At 39.2% G+C, this 22,144-nt stretch overlaps 1 protein-coding gene across 1 annotated transcript in view; it reads right to left on the bottom strand.

Moving 5' to 3' along the window:
* Window positions 1-2,563: 2,563 nt before the first annotated feature.
* tesk2 (testis associated actin remodelling kinase 2) overlaps window positions 2,564-22,144 on the bottom strand; it is a 29,538-nt gene continuing 9,957 nt past the window's right edge. The window contains exons 4-13 of the mRNA XM_037084637.1: window positions 21,266-21,387; window positions 18,917-18,965; window positions 13,739-13,885; window positions 11,777-11,859; window positions 9,967-10,051; window positions 9,427-9,510; window positions 8,757-8,843; window positions 7,122-7,260; window positions 3,850-4,368; window positions 2,564-3,103 (exon numbers count right to left, since the gene is read on the bottom strand). Coding sequence (XP_036940532.1) covers window positions 2,796-3,103; window positions 3,850-4,368; window positions 7,122-7,260; window positions 8,757-8,843; window positions 9,427-9,510; window positions 9,967-10,051; window positions 11,777-11,859; window positions 13,739-13,885; window positions 18,917-18,965; window positions 21,266-21,387 — 1,623 coding nt within the window. The 3' untranslated portion in view covers window positions 2,564-2,795. The remainder of the gene's footprint in view (window positions 3,104-3,849; window positions 4,369-7,121; window positions 7,261-8,756; window positions 8,844-9,426; window positions 9,511-9,966; window positions 10,052-11,776; window positions 11,860-13,738; window positions 13,886-18,916; window positions 18,966-21,265; window positions 21,388-22,144) is intronic.

Below are 22,144 nucleotides of genomic sequence, written 5' to 3' on the forward strand. Positions count from 1 at the left end.
GCTGGAGCAGAGACAAACACTGTTCAACAATAGAAATCTAAATTTTCGACAGTCGTTTAGTTTGTACACGGAAAACATTCAGACCAACACTGAAAGCAGCTTCGATGTCAAACAAACTTTCCGAACAAGGAGAGCCTTCACTCCAACCGGTGACATCCTCTCTCATCTCACCCATAATCTGTGACGTGTTTTAATGAAAGTAGAAAATGTCAGGAGAACAATTTCATGAGACAAAGTGAAACCACGTTAGCGGCTACCACACGAGGCAGCGTGTCTGAGAATCCTGCCGTGAGTCACTCAGCTTCACATTAGAAGGAAGTCTCAGTTCACAGGAAATGTGCCCCAAATAAAAGAGAAAATATAAACACTGAATTTTAAAGTGTTATTTTGCCATTTGAACTTAGGTTGTACCAACTTTTGAAGGAGAAGTCAAGAATAATTTACTCCAAAGTAAATGTATTGAAAGAACAAACATTTCCAGATGTTTCGGTGTTTTATGCTGGGCTCAGATATCTGTCTGTGTTCAGATATTTTCCTCACAACAAAGCTGAAAAGTCAACATCAAGTTACATCTGAATGTAAAAAAACAAAAAAAAAAAAAAAACAACTGAAAGACCAGGTTGTTCCGTTTCCCTCAAATCAAAAGATGATTCATTCAACCAGCTTTGCCATGTGCTCCTTTTTGAGTAAAACTCATTTGAGATGCTCGGGTTGAGATGGAATTAAATCTTGTGGCGTTTGTGTGAAATTTTAATTAAATTACTGCTTAAAGAAATTCACTATCATTTTACACTCATTTTAAAATGTTGACGTCCTCTTATACATGCGACAGTCATACCGGGAAAGACTCACCTCAACAAACAGCAAGATTTGGGGGGGGAAAAAAAAACAAACAGTTTAGAACACTGTTTCAGGACGTATTTGCAGATTTCTGACACAGTGAATTATCTTTTAGCTTTTCATACATTTTAGTTTTGACATTAAAGCAAGAATATGTAACTTTTGCAAAACAGCTGCCACTGTGGGTCATAAGTGGTAATGACAGCACGATGGCTCACTGAATTTAATGAATTTTATGAGTTGACATGCTTGAATGAAAGCATTCCCGAGAGTTCCGGTTGGCTCTGTAACAGGTATCAAATGATAAATGATGAATGAGGTGCTGCTAAATGACACAGACATTACGTGGAGCATTTAACAGTGATTGCAGGTCTGCCAGTGTGGCCTGGGGAGGATTTATGTGGATCTGCCCACTTACTTTTAGCAATGCTGTATTTCATGTACAGTATTCTTCTTGTTTTGTATTTTCACAAAGGTCCGCTATTCAGTTTAATGCAAGATTCGAGTACAAGGCAAAAGAGCAACTGTTTGTACGATCTCGTAAACATAGCCGTCTCAACAGCATCAACAAAAACAATGCCAGTTGTCCTTCAATGTTTAGGAATAAAATCATCCTCCCTTTTCGGAAAATGTGTTCATCCTGAGTCTGGTGTGATTCATGGACGCAACACTGACATCAGCCGCCAAAAGCTCTTTGTCATACAAACCAAGTGAGGCTGCAGCAGCTGAGTCCCTGAGCGTATCAAGGTGAGTAAAGGGGCTCTTTTTGTTTCTGGATGCATCTTTATTTGTGAGTTAAATAGTCTGGCTTTAAAATAGTTTCAGAGAGTATTAACTCAAAATGGGGGAAAAAAAGGATATCGGCTCTATTTTTTGACAATTTCATTGCCACCCTTTTTTAAATAGAGCTGTGAGAGGGGACTATTTAAAAAACTAACAGAAATGTTAACTCTGAAATTTGAGATTTAAACGCTGGCTTTTGAGCAACAACTTGCAAGGTCCTTTTTCACGACATACACATTGCAGTGCTTATAAATGATCTGCTTTGACTGTAAATTGTGTTAGATCAGCTAAACAGACATAGATGCAGTTTCATTAAGTGGCTACGACACTGTTGTAGTTTTACCAAAAGGGCTAAAAGATGTGAAATAACCAGTACCTTTTAGGACAAAAAGAATATGTGGATTTTTAGATTGAAAGTAAAGAACTAGATAAAACCATAAAGTTCTCCTATCTCCTCTCTAAATTCACTGTTGGCAGGCACGGTTCCCTGTGAAATAGTTGGAGGAGGCGAGTTGTGTAGTTCAGGTTGCCTGGACGGATTGAGTTAAAACACCTGTCTAATGAGTGCTGTTTCAGGCACCATACAGTAAATCATCTCTTACTTTCTCATCTGAACATCAGTCTTGTTAATCAGAAAAATATGAGATTTTTTTTTTTGATTTAGTAAAAATATTTGTCTAACAACGTACACGGGGAAAAGTATCAAAACACAAGCTCTGTTTTTTAAACACTCACATACACAACACGAGGGATCTTCAATACTCCTCATCACAGACAAAGACCCCCCAAAAGAAACGCTTAAGGAAAAAAAATCTACATCATCTCACAATATTAAATATAAACAACCTTTTCAAAAAAATAATCTCTATGCCGAGCGTTCAATGTGTTGATAAAAGCTTTGTTTGTGTGCTAAATGAAGACTTGTTCTGTCACACCTGGGTGAGTTATTTCTCAAAATTGGGTGTGCTTGATTTATTAATCAACATGTGATACATTCACTTGAACGATAAAAATCAAGTTCTTTGTCTTTGAAATGTGTCCAGTCCGTCAGTCAACCAAAAAATCCATTACCACTCCCTCCGTGAGAACAACCCAGGGGTAAAACTCTTCCTCTCCAACCCAAATTCACTATCTCCTCCATGTTTGTTTGTGTGTGTGTATTAATGTGTGTGTTACATGTGGCAGGTGTTTGTCCCTCTCTGTGGTTCCTCCTCTTCCTCCAGGCTGCTGGAGCAGTCCATCGCCTCTCCACTGTCTCTCTCACTGCTGGGGACCATCGGAGACCAGCTCTCCCCAAATTCCTCCTCATACACCTCCTCGTCACCCTCGTTCTTCCCGTCTACCTCTCCATCGCCGTCCCCTCCTCTCTGCCTGCAGTAAGGTGGGATCTCAACCACGACATATTTCTTTGCCCAGCCGCTCAGCAGTGCCTTCTGTCGGACGTCACTTCCCGTCAAGCCTGCGTCTGACCTGGAGTTAGCTACAGAGAGAAAACAAAAGACGGCAAGAGATGAAGTGAAAGAAAAAGAGAGAGGGAAAGTGAAGGGTGAGATGAGAAACAGGCAGAGAGGATGAAGGGTTAAGAGTAGAGGAAGAAAAAAGGAAATAGAAAACATTGAATAACCATTATTATCTAGTTTGGTATTATGGATATTGACCTAACCTTTGCCAAAGTATATAACAAAGTCTAAATTCACACATCACGGTTGATATAACATAGTACTTCACAAAGGAAATAAAACCAATAAAATACACATACAAATGCATACATTTAAAGAAATGCTTAAGAATAGGGGGTTCACCCAGCCCCTAATGAGCTGGCAACATTGGATGCTTGAAAAAAAAAACCACTGCCCTCAACCTGTTGTGTGTATTCTCTTCATGTCTGTGACATATTCTACAGATACAGACATTAAAACCCATTGTGATGTCAGTATGAGGTTGGTTTCAGGTCCTCTTTTTGGCAGGGAACCGCACATGTGTCGTGCTAAAAAACAGACAAAACTCAGAATCTTCAGATGAACTACTGCTGCAGAGAAGAGCTTGTAAGAGTGGCTGAAAACCCGAAGCTAATATAATAAACTTGAAAATTCACACATGCATGACTGATGGTTTACAGGATGAACAGGATGATGTAGGGTGGAGTTTCACCAATTTTCAAGAAACTAAGCAGGACAAACTTTTACATCAAAAATGTGACAAGAACACCCCCTTCAGACACCTCACCTGGCAGCGTGGTGGAGAGCTGGCTGGAGTTACAGGTAACAGAGCTGCCGACAGCGGCGAGGTGGAAGATCTCGGAGCGTGGCAGCTGGGGTGACACTGGTAAGGAGTGACACTGTCTCCCTGGCAGCTGCTGCCAGTAGTAAGATGTCTCTTGCTGAGGTCCTCCAGGTCCATGAGCAGGCGGCTGGTTACTGAAGACACTCCCCGGAGGTGAGTGGAGGTCAAACACCAGTGAGAAAACAGACTTGCTGGGCACATCGAAAAACTTGATCTTGCCCCCACATAGGTCCTCCCTGGCCGTGAACGGGTTGATCTTGCGGGCTTTAGATGCTCGCTTGGCGGTCGGTGGGTTGTAATATGGGTCCTGGACATTGACTTTTCTTCCTGGTTTGCAGGAGAAGACGTCCGATTGGCTGCGACTGAGCCAGATGTTTCGCCGCGGGCGGGGTGATTTCGGAGGAATTTTATCATCCTGAAAACCGAGAGGGTTCAGTCGCTTGAAGCCCTGGATCTTCTCACCTTGAAGAATCAGACATAAAATAAAAATTGTCATTTGGTTTCTTGATTCATTGATCACTTGTTTACTCAGATGTCAGATGAGGGTGAAAAGAGAAAACAGAAAATATCCACATTTAGGAGGCTGGAATCATAGCACTGTAACTTTTTCTTTTTGAAAAACTGACTCAATTCAAATCAAATAAATCATTATCATCACTTTTCCTAAGCAAAAAATAATATCGATAGTAAGTTTTACAAGTTGTACATTGTAAAACGTTTGTCTTATTTTAAGTACTGTGAAAGTAAAAAGAGCATCCTAGTAACCACTAGGTGGCAATACAGGCTAAATCCTGCCTAGAGTACGCAGCCATTCATTGATTCCATCTTCTTCAAATGTTTCCAAAAACTCTGGATGAGATTATTAAAGACAGAAATGTCCTCTGAAGTGGGGTTGGGTCGTAATACTCTCACAAAATTTAAAAGATGGGATTGTGGGTGACAGATATAGATAAAAAGTCCCAGTTTGTAGAGATCACAAGAACAACAACATCCATAAAATAACGTAAATAGCACCTTCCTTTGTTTACAAAATCAGTTATCCAAAAAGATGACTAGTATAATAAACACATGAGCTAATTAAGAAAACATCTAAAATTATCCTAGTTTTTAGTTTTTTTAAACTTCTGAGGGATCGGGTATCACTTTCAAGACAGGAAATACCTGAAGGAATTACTCATGCCACTCACGAGGACCAAAAAAGCTTCTCTACAAAAATATTTGGATAAAAGGCTATTATGCAACAGAAAGATGTCCTACTATGAGGATAATCCTGGTTTTCAGGAAATACTGATGCTATCAGGCAAACAGAGAGAGACTGAGCTGGAGGATGAGGACAGAGAGCAAGAGAGAGAGAGGGAGTGAGACCTGTCAGATCCAGGCCATGTTTTAACATAATCACAGCCACATAACAGATATTTCTTATGTCAACAGGCCCAGACTGTTTTATAAACCTTGTTAGCCAGATTTTACAACACAACACCAGATGTAAGAAACCACTTAAGTCACTAGCATAAATCAGTTCTGCTCCTGTGATGTCAGATGTTGATGTCATGTGTTTGCGCTCTTCTTCTTCATAAACTGTAGTACTGAGGAGGAGGAGCAGTTTGACGGTCTTAACAAAAACATTACTGCGTCCTGACTTAATGATGGTCAGACATGCAGGCAGCTGTACGCTGGACCAAATTAGAAGTGAAACCTGGCTTGCATGGATCAAGTATCTCAAAATAGGAATGTTGATCTCAGACCAGTTTTCCTCCCAAGTTAAGATGAAGTTCGTACTATTACTAAGAACTCTGAAGTGTGTGATGCATTATTTAACTTTGAACTTGAATAACCTACTGAGGTGCAAAGAACAGGGTATACAGATATTAAAGTGGAAATTAAGATATTAGCTCTTTCCACCACCTCTCTGTCAGTTAAATCAATATTGCTCACAATGATTCAACTGATTGATTTCATTGATATTTATGTGTTCAAGGCGTAATTTAGCTCTATGTTTTATCAGTGGCCATCTGGTACGCTACATTATTTACTTTTTATTAACAATTATTGTCCGGTTTAAATCACCCATTTGATCAAAGTGACAAAAGGTTCAACTTCTTTGATGATGTTATTAAAATACCTACATTACATTACGTTTTTAATCAAGATAACTAGTAATCTGAAACTTAACTGTGCTATCCATCTGTGTTGGATACTGACGAACTGCTACTGCTGTACGTTGCAGAGAAATCCAACACTGTTACGAGTGTAAATTTTATTCATACTTTTCAAGTCAAATTGAATTATTCTGGTGATCGTCAAGAGGACGTATAAGGACAAAACGAACTCCAGAGCTGCTATCTGTGGCAAAGACCTTATGGCAGCATGTCTCAGGTAAAATGATATTTAAATGTTTAAATGTAACTTGCAGCCCAGTATATGTTTTATAAGTCTTTAATGTGTTTTGTAAATAACCAAGACTCAGTAACTAGCACCATAGAAGGTCAAAAAGTGTTTCCAAAAAGCCCTCAATTAGCTTACATAAACAAGGTCAGCCAACATTATAAGGACTGCTAAGACATTACTTTGTAAAAAAAAATGTCCCCAGAATCAAACTCTGTGAATGCCCTGTTGATTCAGATGGATTTTTATCAACTCCCAGTGTCTCTATCATTCATCAAATCGCTCTGACAGTTATCATAACTACAGTATATCATTCCCCACAGCGTTGTCATTATAGCTGTGATGGGGTCTACACCATCCACTCGAGTTAGAATGACGATAGTATTGTCAGCAGATGGCCCTTTCCTCTCCTGACAACGTCATTGTGGGGCCAAGCAGTAAATTAAGTAAAGATCTGGCCTGAACAAATGTGGTTGTATGTTTGGGTGAGGAGAGAGTAAACAGGATCATAGCTAACTGGACAATCGGGGAACAAACAATGTGCTTTCTAAAGGGGAACTGTCATTAGGAGAGGAGGGAAGTTTCTGTCAGGCTGAACACTTATTTGAGTGGATTGGAGTGTAGTACAAGCAGAGCCTGTAAGCATTGATAAAGAGGGGTGAAAGCATAGAACGGAAGAATATAAAATAGGTGGCCTTGCTTTGATTACAGCTCCCCCTTCCTACTACTGTCTATTAAAGGACTTTACAGGCAGCCTCTGTAAACAAGGGAGGTGACTCTAGTGACTGGAGAGCTGAAGCTGAAATGATCTGAAGCTGAAGTGCTGTTACCTTTGGGTATGGTCTTCTTGTCGATGTCACCACTGAGTGAGACACACTCGTGCTCCATCTCTTCAACTTTAAGGCGTGCGAGAATCTCCTCCAGGTTCCTGACAATGTCTGGGAAGGATGGACGGAGTTTAGGGTCCATCTGAAGAGGAGAATAAATGGAGATATAGAGATGGATGAGATTAAAATACAGTAGCTTGGTGCGAGAGGATGGATTGCACTCATCAGTGTATACTGACGGAAAAGGAAAACACACATCAACAAGATTACTGTCCATTTCAAATGTTAGATGGGGGACAAAAGAAAAACTATAAAACTGACTGTTAAGAAAATGAAATTCGACAGTGAGGGAGACAAGGATGATAAAAATGAGACAATCAAGGATAAGAGGGGATGGAGGGAGTCAATACAGGATCAATCAGCTGGGTGCTCCAAAATCTTTAAAGCCCTCATCCTCTGTGGTTTCTAAGTATGACAGAGGGAAAAAGGCATTAAATTCTACTCCAGTGACTATAGTGTGGGTAAAACTGAACTCATGAAAATCTATATTTGATTCGGTTCATTAAATATTCTTTTTCATTTCAACAGTCACTAAATTTAACAACACAACGATGTTAGATTATGAGTCTGGCACGTATCTGATCTAGATTTAAGTGAACATAAGACCCCCTGGACAGTGAGTTTAATCAGATTATTCAGATAATCAGATTGACTGAACAAAATGAAACTGTGGAAACCAAGATGACCCAGCTCAGAAGTTCTCTCTGCAACACAGGGAGAAGACTGTCGTGAACACCTTAATGTTGTAGAGTATATCAACTTAAAGGGACAGTTCACCCCAAAATCAAAAATAAATTATTTTTCTCTTACATGTAGTGCTATTTATCTATCTAGATATCTGCCATAGACATGTCGGCCTTCTCTTGAATATAATGAAACTAGATGGCACTCGGCTAGTGGTGCTGTGGAGCCAAACAAATACATTTGAAAAACTCATCATCAAATATCTCCTTTCAGAAATCATGACCTGGTTATTCAAGGTAATCCACAGACCTTGTTGTGAGCAGCTTCGTGTCAGAACTATTTTCTTTCTGCCGAACATCACCCACCAACCGAATCACCACACAGAAGGAAGAATGCATCTTCTCATGGACCAGAGGCTCTTGCCCTTGACAGTGCAGAACGTCGACAGTAATGGCATCTGTGATGTTAGCTAGTTTAGTTGGCAGAGTTTGCAGCCCTGTAGCACATGAGTAGATCAACGCTTCCTTCTGTATCCAGTTGCCAGTTGAAGATCGGTAGATAGAAATTAGTTCCTTCATGAAACTGCTCACAAATGTATTCATTTGGCTTTTCGAAACACCACAAGCCAAGTGCCATCTAGCTCCTTTTTATTGGAGAGAAGGCAGACATCCCGACGGCCAATATCTCCAAAACTCTGCAACTCACACCAAAACAGCCAGGATGGATTAAAAGCACTACAGACAGGCAAGAGAAAACATCTTTGATCATAGATTGACTTGTTGCTGTCACTCTTCAGCTCTTTTACAAGTGAATACAGACTGTTACAAGACAGTAACATCTTAATTGACAGAGACTGAGACAGACTGGATTGGACCTGAGTGGTGGTGGACTCACATTGCAGCAGTTGAAAGCCAGCTGTAGGAAATCAGGCGGACAGTCTCCCACCATGTGCTGGAACGTGTGATAGTCCAGGCCAAAGTTCTGGTCAGGTGGTGGAGAGAAGACAGAGACAAAAAGATTTAGATACGTGAAAGTTAAACAGGAAATTCTTATTTATTATTCCAAAAGTGGGATAAAGACAGAGACAGAAAGATGTTTGACATACAGCAAATCTTCTGCCAAAACTAGCTTCATGTCAAACTAAGCCCTCTGATACCGCACTGCTGACTGCCAAGTTTGCATTTGGCTCTATCAGTCGACTGAAATGTAAAATAACGCATAGTGTGTGATAGAAAGGAAGGTCTATGCAGGTTTCAAAATGTAAATCTCTTATTAAATTATGTAAATTATGTAAAATATATACCATCTTCTGGGTTCCTTCTTTGCATATTAAACAATAAACATGCAATCTCATGCTAGGCATGTACAGAGCAACAGTCAGTCCTCTCTGGTGGATATCAGATACCACTATATTTGTGCTGAGTTATAATTGGCCATAATATCAGGTGATAACTGAAGTTCTGTTACAGTTTTTGCTCATCAACCTGCATGCATAGCAAACAGGCAGACGGAGCATTCCAGGGTTGCAGGATGAAGAAGAGGTGAAAAGTAGACGAGCACTCACCTCAGTGCGTGGGAGGAAGTCGGGGTCAGCCTGGACTCTTGCAATGATCTCACACAGGATTATCCCATAAGAGAATACGTCCGCCTGAAAACGGACACACAAACAAGACATGGAAACTCTAGTAAAGTTTCCTCCCCTTTCATTCCTTTTTCAAAAATGCTGAACTGCTGTTTTTTTGTAAGTTGAAACATTTGAGGAAATCGAATATATAACCTAATTTCTGCTAAGAATGTACCAAACTCTCTGTCCTCCGCTGTCCGAAATACAACTCACTAAATTCCACAATTTTACATTCAATGACCAATGAAAACTGTCCAACTCATCTCAAATGATTATTTTCTCTGTATCATCAGTGTTACATAGTGTATTTTTTGTTGCTATTATGATCCATTTTCCCAAAGTGTTTAAGTTAATCAACACTCATTTAATGTAATTTTATTTCAGTATGTTTTCACACCATCGCAGCTAATGAAGTAATTCCACCACTTGGTATTCATTTCTGCAATTGCAAAGGTCAAAGGTCTAAGATGGGTACTCTACCTTTTCATTGTAGAGTTCATCTCTCAGCACCTCCGGAGCCATCCAGAAAGGGGAACCGACCACTGAAAGCTTCTCCCGTTCAGCACTACACACAGACACACACACACACACACACACACACACACACACACACACACACACACACACACAACACAAACAGACACGTTTGTAAATTACGTAACACATGTTAATGTATCTGATCTCTTATAAAGAGGAAGTCATGTCACATGTCAGACAATTCGAGAAATTTCAGAGGCTCTGACGTTCAAATCAATCAACAAATGGACAAGGGGGAAATGTAACCTTCCTGGCAGAATAAATAAAATCATGTAGGCAGAGCAAACTTGACACCAATCTTTGTTTCAATAAGTGAAAGAAGTTCAGCGCACCACCTGGAAGAAAACCCTGACCGAACCCCTGTTTATGTTTTGTATAAATGAAGATTGCCAGTAACAGAAGCGTTTCATTACATTTGAGGTAATCCACTCGAAAAAGACAGTTTGAGAGCATTTGTGGGAGCATGCAAACTAATGTCGACCATGGCTAACATTAGTACGAACTCCATGCGGGATAAAGGAACTTGATAAAGAGCATCAGCGCAAACATGCAAATATGAAAAAAGTAGCCCGCTCTGCCTTGGTGGCATTTTAACTTAAAATTACCCTCTTCCTCTGTGTGTTCCCTCTAGTTCACACATAATTGCAGTTTTAAACTGTACCAGGCAGAGAATGACTGCTGTCTGACCTTACAATCAGTTTTTAAAATGATGTCACTTAGTCTGTATAATGACTCTTACTCTATAATCCTTTAAATTCAGTAGCTCTCGCTCTGTTTGGATTCAGACTGGGTGAAGTCGGACCACACCTTATCACTTAGCAGAAAGTGTTAGGTGTGGCATCATTCTGTGTATTATTCATACATGTTTACATAACCACAAACACATGCATATATGAGATTATAGACATTAAAGAACAGAGAAGAACCCCCCCGAACACAAAACCAAAACCCTGCTCTGATAGTATCCTCCTGTTATCACAACACTAAAAAGGAGAATGGGAACTATACAGCCTGCTATTAATGTCCATATTAGACACGTGGTAATAAATAACTGTGCCAGGTATGAGGAGGAACACACTGAAGTGACTTACAGACAGCTGTAAAGAGAAATAACAGAAAAAAAATAGACATGGAAAAATGACAGTCACATGGTGGAATAAACATCTTCTGACCTGACATTTTCTCTCTTTATAGTTAATTAAAATAAGTTGCACCAGATGTGACACTCCTTCCCTAGACAGGCTTCCAAAGTATCAATGGGCCCACCATGTCATCTTCAGGGTCAAATACGGTATTTTTGTATACCAGCCACTCGCTAACTGTATGTTTACCGTTACCCTGACTGGCAAGTAGTTTACATAAATGTGTGTGTAATCCTTGGGCACACAGGGGTTGATTGGAGTGGCTGAACCTCAATCAAGGAGGAACTATGCCGCTAAAAATCAAAACTGTGAGCTAAAAGAGGCTACAAAGTTCTCACAAATAGAGCTACAAGGATAATCCATTCAGTTTTTTGACTTAATATTAATTACCGACTGATGGTTGGCCGTATGACCTAAAATTTCTATTGCAGTGTAACTGTTTTTGTTTTTGTAACATTATTATATCACAGTGTATTTGTATATAATTCAAGTGAAGAACTTGGAGTAAGAGAAATGAGCTTCCAAATGTTTCACTGAGGTCCTGGTCATTATTTAATTATCCAGGACTGGGTATATTTATGTAGAGCAGTAATTAGTGGAGAGATCCTTACGCATTTGTGGGGATCTTTTCTGCCAGGCCAAAGTCTCCCACCACCGCTGCGTAGCCATTGTCATCACATTTGATCAGACAGTTCTGTGGATAAAGCAAAACATTGGCATCATTATCACACACGCTCGGTTGAGGAACTTGTGATACTGACACAGAGGAATTAAAAAAAAAACATTTTGTGGCCAACCCTGGACTTCCTTATTGAACTTAAGCCTTCAGTTTGATTTAACTTTACATTCTCCTTCTATGTACAACAGAAAAAGTGAACAGGAAATTTGTTGCTGTCACGTTTGAACTCTTCCTCTTCACCCTCAAAAGGAAGTATCTGTGAATCTTAATAATAATACTGTAAAAAAATATCTGCTGACATGCGCAAAATCCTGTGTATTGTGGCAGTATACATAATGTCATTTGGTATCAGCAGATATTTATTCTTTTGAGCTCAATGTTGATGTTGAGTAATTTTCATAAATCATTTATATATTCTCTGTCATTCAACTTGCGCAAACTTGTGATATGTCTATACATGAAGACTCCAACTTTGTTTCCATTCTACATCTAGGGTAAGCGTGTTTCGCCCTGGTATTAAATTAATGTAAGGTACATTCAATGTGTTAGGTACATTTTGTTTACTTGTCTTACACTGTCACCCTTCCCATCAGTCTTTGTATCATAAAATGCACTCTATGTACTGTATAAATTTCAAGGCCTTACTTCTGGAGAATTTCTTGCACTTGTGAATTAATAGTTGATAACTCCTTTATAAGGGATGAGTATATTGGCATGTAGCTTTATAAAAATACAGAATAATCTCTAAAACTTAGGAGAAAGTTGGAAGGGGAGCGTAAATAGAACATATAAAGTATATTATTACAATACTCCAAGTATTTGAAAAACAGAGGGAAGGTTGCTTTGTGCATTGGGGTTTCATGACTAAGATATGTGTCATAAGGAAATTGAAGTTGTTTAAATTCCCACTTGAGCTGAACTCTTTTCTTCTGTAGAGGAACAATTATAGGCCTCAACAGGAAATTAATACAAGTTTGCAGCAGAGTGCAAACTGTCCCTGTCCTCTCCCAGTTCCATGTCGACATGGTTCCAGGTCAAGCTGTAAAACTAGAAGCTGCCCGATGCAGATTATCACATCTGAGTGTAACACTGTGCTCCTACAGAGAGGTTAACAAGTCTACAAGTAAGAGAGCAAATAGTGTGTCAAGACACCCAACATCTTTAACTGGTCACACTGAGAAAAAGAAAAAAACAAAACATATTTTCCTCTTACCTGTAATGCTTCCTTTACATATAGACTGTTTTAATCTAAGTTTCAGTGGAGAACTATTTTGTATCTACCAGAAACTACATCTGCCAACAGTAACAAGCACCTCTTGCACATATTCGTGGAAAGAAGCTAGCTAACTAAGCTTTTTAACATTAAAGCTCATCTGAGGAGGACTACATTATTATTTGCATCCCGTGCTGTCATGAACTCAAGCCTCGCATTCATGAGTATATATGCACGCTACACACAAAAATAGTTTTTCTACATGAAACTGCTCACAACAAAGTCTGTATTACTTTGAGAAACTAGATAATCATGTCTGTAAAGAGTTTGAATTTTTTGAGCCCCAAAAGCCGAGTTTCATCCAGTTACATTATATTAAGAGAAGGAAGACATCTTCTACAGTTGAAATCTTTGAAACTCATTAATTCAAGCAAACCAATTTAGATAGTAAAATAGACAGCACTACAGACAAGAGTAACATGTATATTATACAAGAGTATAAGAGTAATATATACGTTACATATGATAAAAGTTGGTTAATGCTGCCATTTATCAAAGGAAATAAAATCAAAAACATATCAAAAGAATGCTACGTTGGTGTTCTGGGACCACAAGAAGGCCTGCAGTTGTATTTCTAGCAGTGGTTTCTCTCTCAACGATCAATAAGCTCGTCTAGCTAACCTTGGAGGTGAGGTCCCGGTGGAAAATGCCTTTGGAGTGCAAGTAGGCCAAACCGCTGGCGATCTCACAGGCCAGTTTCACCCTTGTGGGCCAACTCAGGTGTTTGTTGCTATCTAGAAGCTGCTCCAGGTTTCCACCATTGATGTACTGAAGACAAAGAAAGACATATAAATAAGTAAGTAGGTAAATGTTAACAAAAACACTGACACAAAAGGAAAGGTGAAACATGAATAGATATACCATTTCAGTTTTCAATTTCAAATAATTTGAAAACAGGTGCATCAAACAGATATTAGAAATTGAATGTTAAATATTGAAACATATCAAATAAAAAAAAACGGTGGATTACGCTTGTCAAACAATAATTGAGTACTGACAGTAAATGTTCTTCAACCAGGAATTGAATTGCTACACTCTGAGCAGAAAAATATTCCTGTCTGGCTGTGTACAGTCTGTCTGTCAAACACATTTTTACAGGAAATAAACGTGAGATGTCCTCATTCAGTTGGTGTGAAAGTGGAGTGGATGACTGATGACTGGTGGGTTGATTGGGACATAGACGGCTTACCTGCCTGGGGCCTTGCTGGTTTATCGACCAACTGACTGAATATAAACTGGCAGCCAATTCAAATGGACAGGACTGCTAGTTTCTTATGTGCACAAATGTGTTTGAATGTGTCTGATCATCGCACAAGCTTCTGGACAAATGAGCTCAGTGGGGTTTAAAAGTATCCAGGTTCCTTCACTTGGTCTGTCGGCTTTGATCCAGAAGAACTTGTCTGACCTTGCTGCTTGCATGCAAACACACAGACACACTAATCCCACGTCACGTACCCTGGACAATGACGGTTAACTAGATAGACGGGATAAACAGTGGTCTGGTTTAGCTGTGGTTATTGGTTTGACTGACAGGCATAGAATTAGGGCACAGGGGGCTGCTGGTGAGAGTAGGGAGGTCTCTTCTTCTTCATGCTATAAAATAAACTGGGCTTCTGGTCGGATTAAATCTAATCCTAGCATACTTTTACAATAAATGAAAAACTGACTGTATGTTTTCAGTGAGCCTCGGAAAGATGCAACCAAAACCTGGAGCAGTTATATCAACTCACTGAGCTGCCCTCCGACAACAAATGCCATTAATTCTTCTGAAACTGACACACTTTGCTTTACACCCCAAGTCACACCATCTTTCACGACCACTTAAGTGATGGTGAAAAGACAATGAGTCTCTCTCTCTATACTATATATAATATAAATATATATAAAATAAATAAATAAATAAGAGACAGAATAACTGGATTTATGTTCAATTGATTCCCTCTAAATCACAGTTTAATATGCTGCTGGAAAAACTGCTTTACCAACCAGGCAATCAACATCAATATTCCACGGACAAATACAGCTACCGATTTGTGTTCCACCATCTAGCGGCAACAAAAACAACAACATGGTCAATGAACATTGACAAGAAAAGCAGTATATGGAATACATATGGTTAAATTTTTTACAAGTAAATCAATAATATGAAATGTGTAGTCAACTTGGAGGTAAACATTATACAACTCAAACTGAGTCACGTTAAATAGAAAAAGTAAGTAAATAAAAAAATAGACAATAAGATAATGAAATGCCAACAAATTCTGAGAATGTATGAAGAAAGATAAAGTAATAATCCTAAAGTTCGAGCTTACTGCAGTCTTGTACTACTAAATGTTTTCACACACACAAAAAAAAACAAAAAAAAACCATACACACTCACACAGAGACCCCAATTCAAGACGTCAGAGGCTTATGGTATTTGTCCAGCAAATTCCGCAGTAGCCACAGAGTTCAACATCTGTTGTCTTCCTGGTCAGGATAGATAAAAGTAGGGGAAAACTCCACTGAAGATAAGTAAAACTTGGTCTAATCCAACTTCCTAGACAGCACCCAATATATTCTCCCACTGACAGAATATGCAGCGAATGCAAAATGTGTCTTGTCCAAAGTGCCAATCACATGCTTTGAGACTGCACCTGCTGTAGTTATTCATATTCAAAAAAAGCCTCTTATTCCGGCATTTCCCCCAGGAATTACCTTTATCCTATTTGTAGAGTTACTCATATACCACAGTAATTACTTGACATAGCACATGTTGGAGCCATACATGTGCCTCGCCATGATCAGGTATACTGTAGAGTGCTGAGGAAATGAGAAACATACGGTTGGTGTCAACTGCTGTGGAAATTGCTCTGCTACAGTGTGTGTGTGTGTGTGTGTGTGTGTGTGTGTGTGTGTGTGTGTGTGTGTGTGTGTGTGTGTGTGTGTGATCCAGGTAAAAAAAAAAAAAACCTGGAAAGACTCAAACAAAAGAAACCTTGTTTGCTGCTGGGAGTAGCTTCAAACAGCAGTATAATCCTGCCATGGGTCATGATTTACCATTAGCCCAGATTATGATTGCAGAAGCATTTCCATAAAAAGTTCATTAGATTGAGATTCAGCGGAGACAAAACAAGGTTTGATGTTAAAGATCAATGGTTCCCATTAGTAGGTGCTGCAAAATTTATCAGGTTTCTTGTTCATTTATTGTGCATCTTAATAATGTTGTAATAATAAAAAGGTTTCTGGCTGTCATAGAAACAAAACAAGCTTTCCGGCTTGAGTTTTTCAGGAAGTCAGCAGTCAAAAAATAGTCACTGTCAGAGGAAGTGATGTTAAGATGCAACACTGTGAACAGAGCTCAAAGAAAATGCTGATACATCTCAGCCTTCAGCACAGTGGGACTGAATCAGAGCTGTGCAACAATACTAAATCAGACCCAACATGATTTGATGATTGGCTGAACAGATAAACAAGTTTTGGCTGCCTGTGGATGACAAATGCTCACCATGGTCCATTTGTGCACTGACTACTATGGTATCATCATATGTGCGATCTCGCTGGCTCAACCCCTGGTACCGATAAGCATCTCTACATACATTTTGTAATGTTATGTTGAGGGTTGGGTGGCTCACGAGGACCTGGGTTTTTACTTTTTATTATTCTAAACATCATTCACATAAAGCTATTGATTCAGACTCATCTTCCAAGTAGCCATAAAAGCAAAATACTTAATACTTAACAGCTGGCTATAGTGTATTTTGCATTTGTTCATGGATCTGCATGTGTCTGTGTTTGAGAGACAGTGAGTTTCTTAAGGTAGCTTGGGGCCATGCAGTAATTTAATTCTCAACTTCCTCTGAGCGCGGCCCCATAGTGGGGGTCAGGTAACAAAACAGCATGAGGTTGCTACCAGGGTCAGAGCATTCAGTTTAGTCCTGACACGACACAACAGGATCTGTTTACCCTGCAGCAGGAATACAGACCTACCGCAGCTTGTGTGCATGTGTATTCACGTGTGTCTTACAATGCACAGATTCAATCTGCAACTGTATTAGGAAAAAGTGTCTGTTTGTTTGTGTAAATTAAGTGTAAATCTGGTATCATAGGATGTGTGATGTGTTACACAACAGCAGAAAGTTGGTGTTTGTCTTTGTTCGTCAAGGCTACAACAAGCACATTCATTGTGCAGAGCAACATTGTAATCAAGTACATGTGCGTGCGGTGAGAAGCATCTTTAACAGTGTATGCTTTCTTCAGGGAGGGATGAATCGTGTATTCTGTACTACTTGTGCACATTTACATTCATTTGCCCGTTGAATGTGTCTCCAAATATAAATGTGTTGAAAGAAATACGTCTTAAGCCACTGATGCAGCAGTTGAGTTTATGTGCGTGAATGTATGCACACATACATCATGAATGTGTTTTTGTGCTAAAAAACCCCTCAAAAATATAGTTTACTATAATGTAAGAAGGAGAAGCAGCTATTTCTCAATATAACATTTTCATTATACGATTATGGTAGCTAAAAGATTTTATGATAATGATATTAGGATATTTACATACGTGAGTGCCTCGCTCAAATCAGTCATCTCCTCTGACATGATTTTGTGCAACTGTAGTTGCCACACACTGTGGTAGCAGCTCGCTATCTACTTATTACTGTGTATTCTTCTTCCTCCTCTTTTTCCCCTTTTATGCATGGTGACAACAAACAAAGTGCATCACCGCCACTTACTATCACGATGCAAGAATGGAAAGAAATAGAAAAAATTTAAGGAGGCACTTGATTTTTTTAAAATACTCATCACAAGGTGATGTCTTCATAATGCCAAAAAGAAATATAGATAACTGAATGCAAGGAGGAGAAGTAGTAATTACTCCCATTCGAGAAAGCTGCAACCAGCTAACCTACAGGATTTTCTGAAAAATGATCACAATAGTTGTTGATTAAATCTCTGTCGGTTGTCTTACTGTTTCAGCTCTGCCAGTAATTTACCTTTATTATAGTAACATTCTCTTATCTACAATCCATCGTTTAGCAATGGTAAAAATGTTCTGAACAGCAACACATAGCTAATGGGTCTAAATAAACTGAAAGATATTTACAGACTCCTAAGTGTTATTCAGATTAGTTTTTTTCAGTTGTGCTTGTCGTCCTGTGATGTTGTTTTAACCGTATGAGTTATTGCAAAAATCCTGGCAGAAGCTCAGTGCGATAGCCACAAAGAAAAAAAAAAACCAATGTAATCATTCAAATCAATCCCATATCATTTAGGCATTAGGTTCTATTGACTGTTGGTACATTATCAAGCATTTTCTGTGAATAATCAATGGTTATCCTCTCTCGCACACTCACTCAGACACACACAGATAAACATACACAGGTTAAATATAGGCTTTGTGCACCCCAGAAAATATTGCTCACTGTAACCCTAATGGTGTATGTCCTAACATTAAGCATCTCTGGAGGATTTTATTAGCTGCCTGTATCATATTCTCCCTCTCTCTTTCCATCTCTCTCCCCTACACACACATACATAAACACAAACACACACACAGACAGCCTAAGTATTATGTATACACAAGAACATTCAGTTCTCTTGGTTACCACAATTACAGACTAGTGTGCTTCTGTGTTGTTTTCATGCATGACATGATGTTCACCTGTAGGATTGCGCAGGAGATATACACACACACACACGAGTGCATGAGTTCTCACATGTAGACACATGAAGTACCAGAGTAGAGACACTTTGATCTCACATAAGTTGTACACACACTTTAATGTGAAGCAGTGTGTTTGTGTGTTGTCCTACCTCTGTCAGAGCGTGAAGCTGGCCTTCATGGACACACACTCCCTTGAACCTGCAAAACGACAAAAGGGATGCACAATGAAGATGGGGACATTGGTTAGAATTTAATTGGAATTGATTAAATCAGATACAAAGAATCTAAAGAGCAGTTTGGAGGAAACCCAGTACATAGAGCTTTTAGCTTATCTTGTCCTACAGGGTCACAGTTCTAAAAAATGTGGTAATATAAGAGCAAAACACTTGGATGACCTTATCTGTGAGCAAACAGAGAAAGCAGGAAGAATGGTGAAGAAAGGATTAAGATTCCAGTGGGCGAGACCAGACAAGTGATGACTGCGAAACTGTCTGCGAACAGGAGGATAATAACAGCTTCACCTGCATTCCATCCATTTCTCCCTCTACCTATCAATTTCTACATACTTAATAGAAGCAAAATCCTTCAAACTGCTCTTTCACTTCTGTATGTGTGTATTTCCATCTCATGATATCTGACAAAAGATTTTTAAAAATGCCTTGTTTTAGCTTGATGACAATGCAACCTTTTAATGGCTTATTACCAACGGTCATGAGCCTTAAAGGCTGGAAAATATCCTTAACCCAGGAGGGACCATGCACCCTTTCAACTAAAGTGAAACAATGTGTGTGTGCACAGCCACATATGAACCAACTTTGTTCACCAGCAGTGTTGAAGGCCTCATAATTCTGGAGGCAATGAAAAAGGTCAACTTTGTGGGTCCTTGTTGGATTTCAGTGAACAATGACCCCCTCAGTGTCTGCTTGTTAACACACAGACACATACACACACACAATCCACCAGGCTTGCTCAACAATGATGGCATTGTAAAAAGATACTGTGCACATGCAGGCATTTATGCATGTATGTGCATGTTAATAAACACAAACTCTCCCGCTTAGAAGCTGAAAGCAGAATCTGGAGTTGACAAAAAAAGTGTTTACTACAAAAAAAGAATATCAGTCTTGCCTGGATCTGAATTCTCTTTACTATAAAGTTTTATTTCGACCGTTCCTCTTCCTGTCGTAAAACACAAAGCAAGGCACGTTTGGTGAATAAGTACATTAGAGCAAAAAAAGAAAAACAGAAAATGAAAATAAAGTGGATAAATATATAAAATGAGTGCAGTGACAGTGCAGCAATTAAGCCATCCTGAATTCAGGACATAAAATGCAGTAGAGAAATGTATCAATGAAAGTCACAGGACAATCTGCAAGTTTCCTGGGGTGGTTATTGGGGACATGACTATGGGTGATACTTCCGGTGTTTGGTGGAACCAGTGTAAGCAATAAAAAAATAATAATAAATGTGACAACAGCAGCACTGTCAAGGCTAAGTGTTTGCTAAGTGGACTCGCAACAAGTTTTGGTAGTAATATCTTGATAAGGTCGCTGTACCAATCACTCTTAGAAACAGTGTTAGCATCCAGTTAACAAGAAAACAAGTTTTGACATATTTTGTTTGAGCAAGAACGAAGACTGCCTGTGCCTTGAATATTGAGGAGGAAAAGCCAATCAGCTGTCTAATATTCAAGACATCCCACTTCATGTTACTGGGACTGGTCAGCTCATAAAATACTGAGGTGAAACTAGGGGAACTTGAGGAGTAGAGACACAGGTGTGAGGGGCTCACACAATGTCACACTTTGCCCTCTTTGACTAACCACTGACCGGAATCTCTAAAAAAAAATTAACCTAATTTTTCATAGCCTCGTCCAGCTCCCTTGTGACAGAAAGGGTCCTCCTTGCTTTTTGCCTCAAGGCAGCTGCTGCAGCTCTAACAGGAGTTGGCAGTTCAGAAAATCCATTGTTAATAGGCTCTATGTTTGACACAGTTTCTAGTCAACCCCAAAGGAAACAGGTCACAACCACAGACTGAAGTGAGAGATGTAGGGGTTGAGGCGTATAGCAACATAATATATATTTAATAACTGAAAGTGGAACAGGCTATAAGTAATGACTAATATGTGTCGTGTCATGTGTGGAAAAAATTAGGACTTACTCTTTATTAATTATTAGCACTTACTCAGTGACCTTAACTCTTGACCTTTAAAAAAAAGCCTACTGTGAATTTATGAAAGCAAGCTCATTACAAGTTACTTAAAAGCATCTCAATGTTGAATCTCTTATTATGAACTCACACATAACAGGCCTTTGGGATTAGACACAAGATGATGAAAGGTAATGACCACCAAAAATCTGCTTTTTACTTCTGTCAACAACCAACTACTACAAAAAAATGGAAAATAAAAATCTTTTAGGTCTCCAGGTTGGTTTCTGAACGTTCATTCTCACAGAATAAGATCAGCTCAAAAGACAATCATTAATTCAGTTACCAACCTGAGTATGCTTGGATGGGAAAGCCGGTTCATTAGCTGGACCTCTCTCAACATGTTAGCTCTGTTGCTGCTGAGCTTGTTCATCTTCAGAGCCATAACTTGGTCTGAAGCCCGATGACGTACCTGTAAAACAGTCAAATTATGCCACATATAAACATGTTGCAAACACAGTCAAGTGCAAATGAACAAAGGCTAAATATATGCAAAAACATATTGATTTTTCAGGTCAATATTGGTAGGGCCTGACCAGCTAAAATTGATACTTGTTTAAAAAAAACAAAAAAAACAAACAAACAGAGGAAGCAGAAAAGAAAGGCAGCACATAAGAGAGAGCAAATAATGAGGTCAGGCGCTGCTGACCAGCCATGACAAAGTAGATGTGTCAATCCAGAGCTACACAATCAATTTTGTATCATTGTACATCGGGATTTTAGTTTCCATCTAATTGTTAGATAGCGATGGCATCACCATCCATCTATCCGTGGTTGGCTGGAGCCTATCCCAGCATGCCTTGATTTGAAGGCCAGCAAACACTAGACAGGTCAGGACATGAACACAACACTGAAGCCTGCTGAAATGAACAGTGTGTGCCGTTGACTTCGGCAGGCTCCAGTGTTGTGGCTGGAACAGATGTAAAATAGTTTTGTTTCTTAGATCTCAGGACACTAACAATGTAATGAAATACCACTTTGATCACAGTGTATTACAAAAGCGGCTAATATTAGATGAAAATACAACCTGTTTACAATAAATACCAGATACCAACCAGTTCTCTGAACAGAATTTGGTATGTTTGTAATGACTGTCAAGAGAGGACCTCAGGGACACTGTGGTTTGGGCTGGAGAACATGGAAAAATGATTTTGGCTGCAAGAACAGAC

This window comes from Acanthopagrus latus, chromosome 21 (assembly GCF_904848185.1).
Source record: "Acanthopagrus latus isolate v.2019 chromosome 21, fAcaLat1.1, whole genome shotgun sequence".
Lineage (NCBI taxonomy): Eukaryota > Metazoa > Chordata > Actinopteri > Spariformes > Sparidae > Acanthopagrus > Acanthopagrus latus.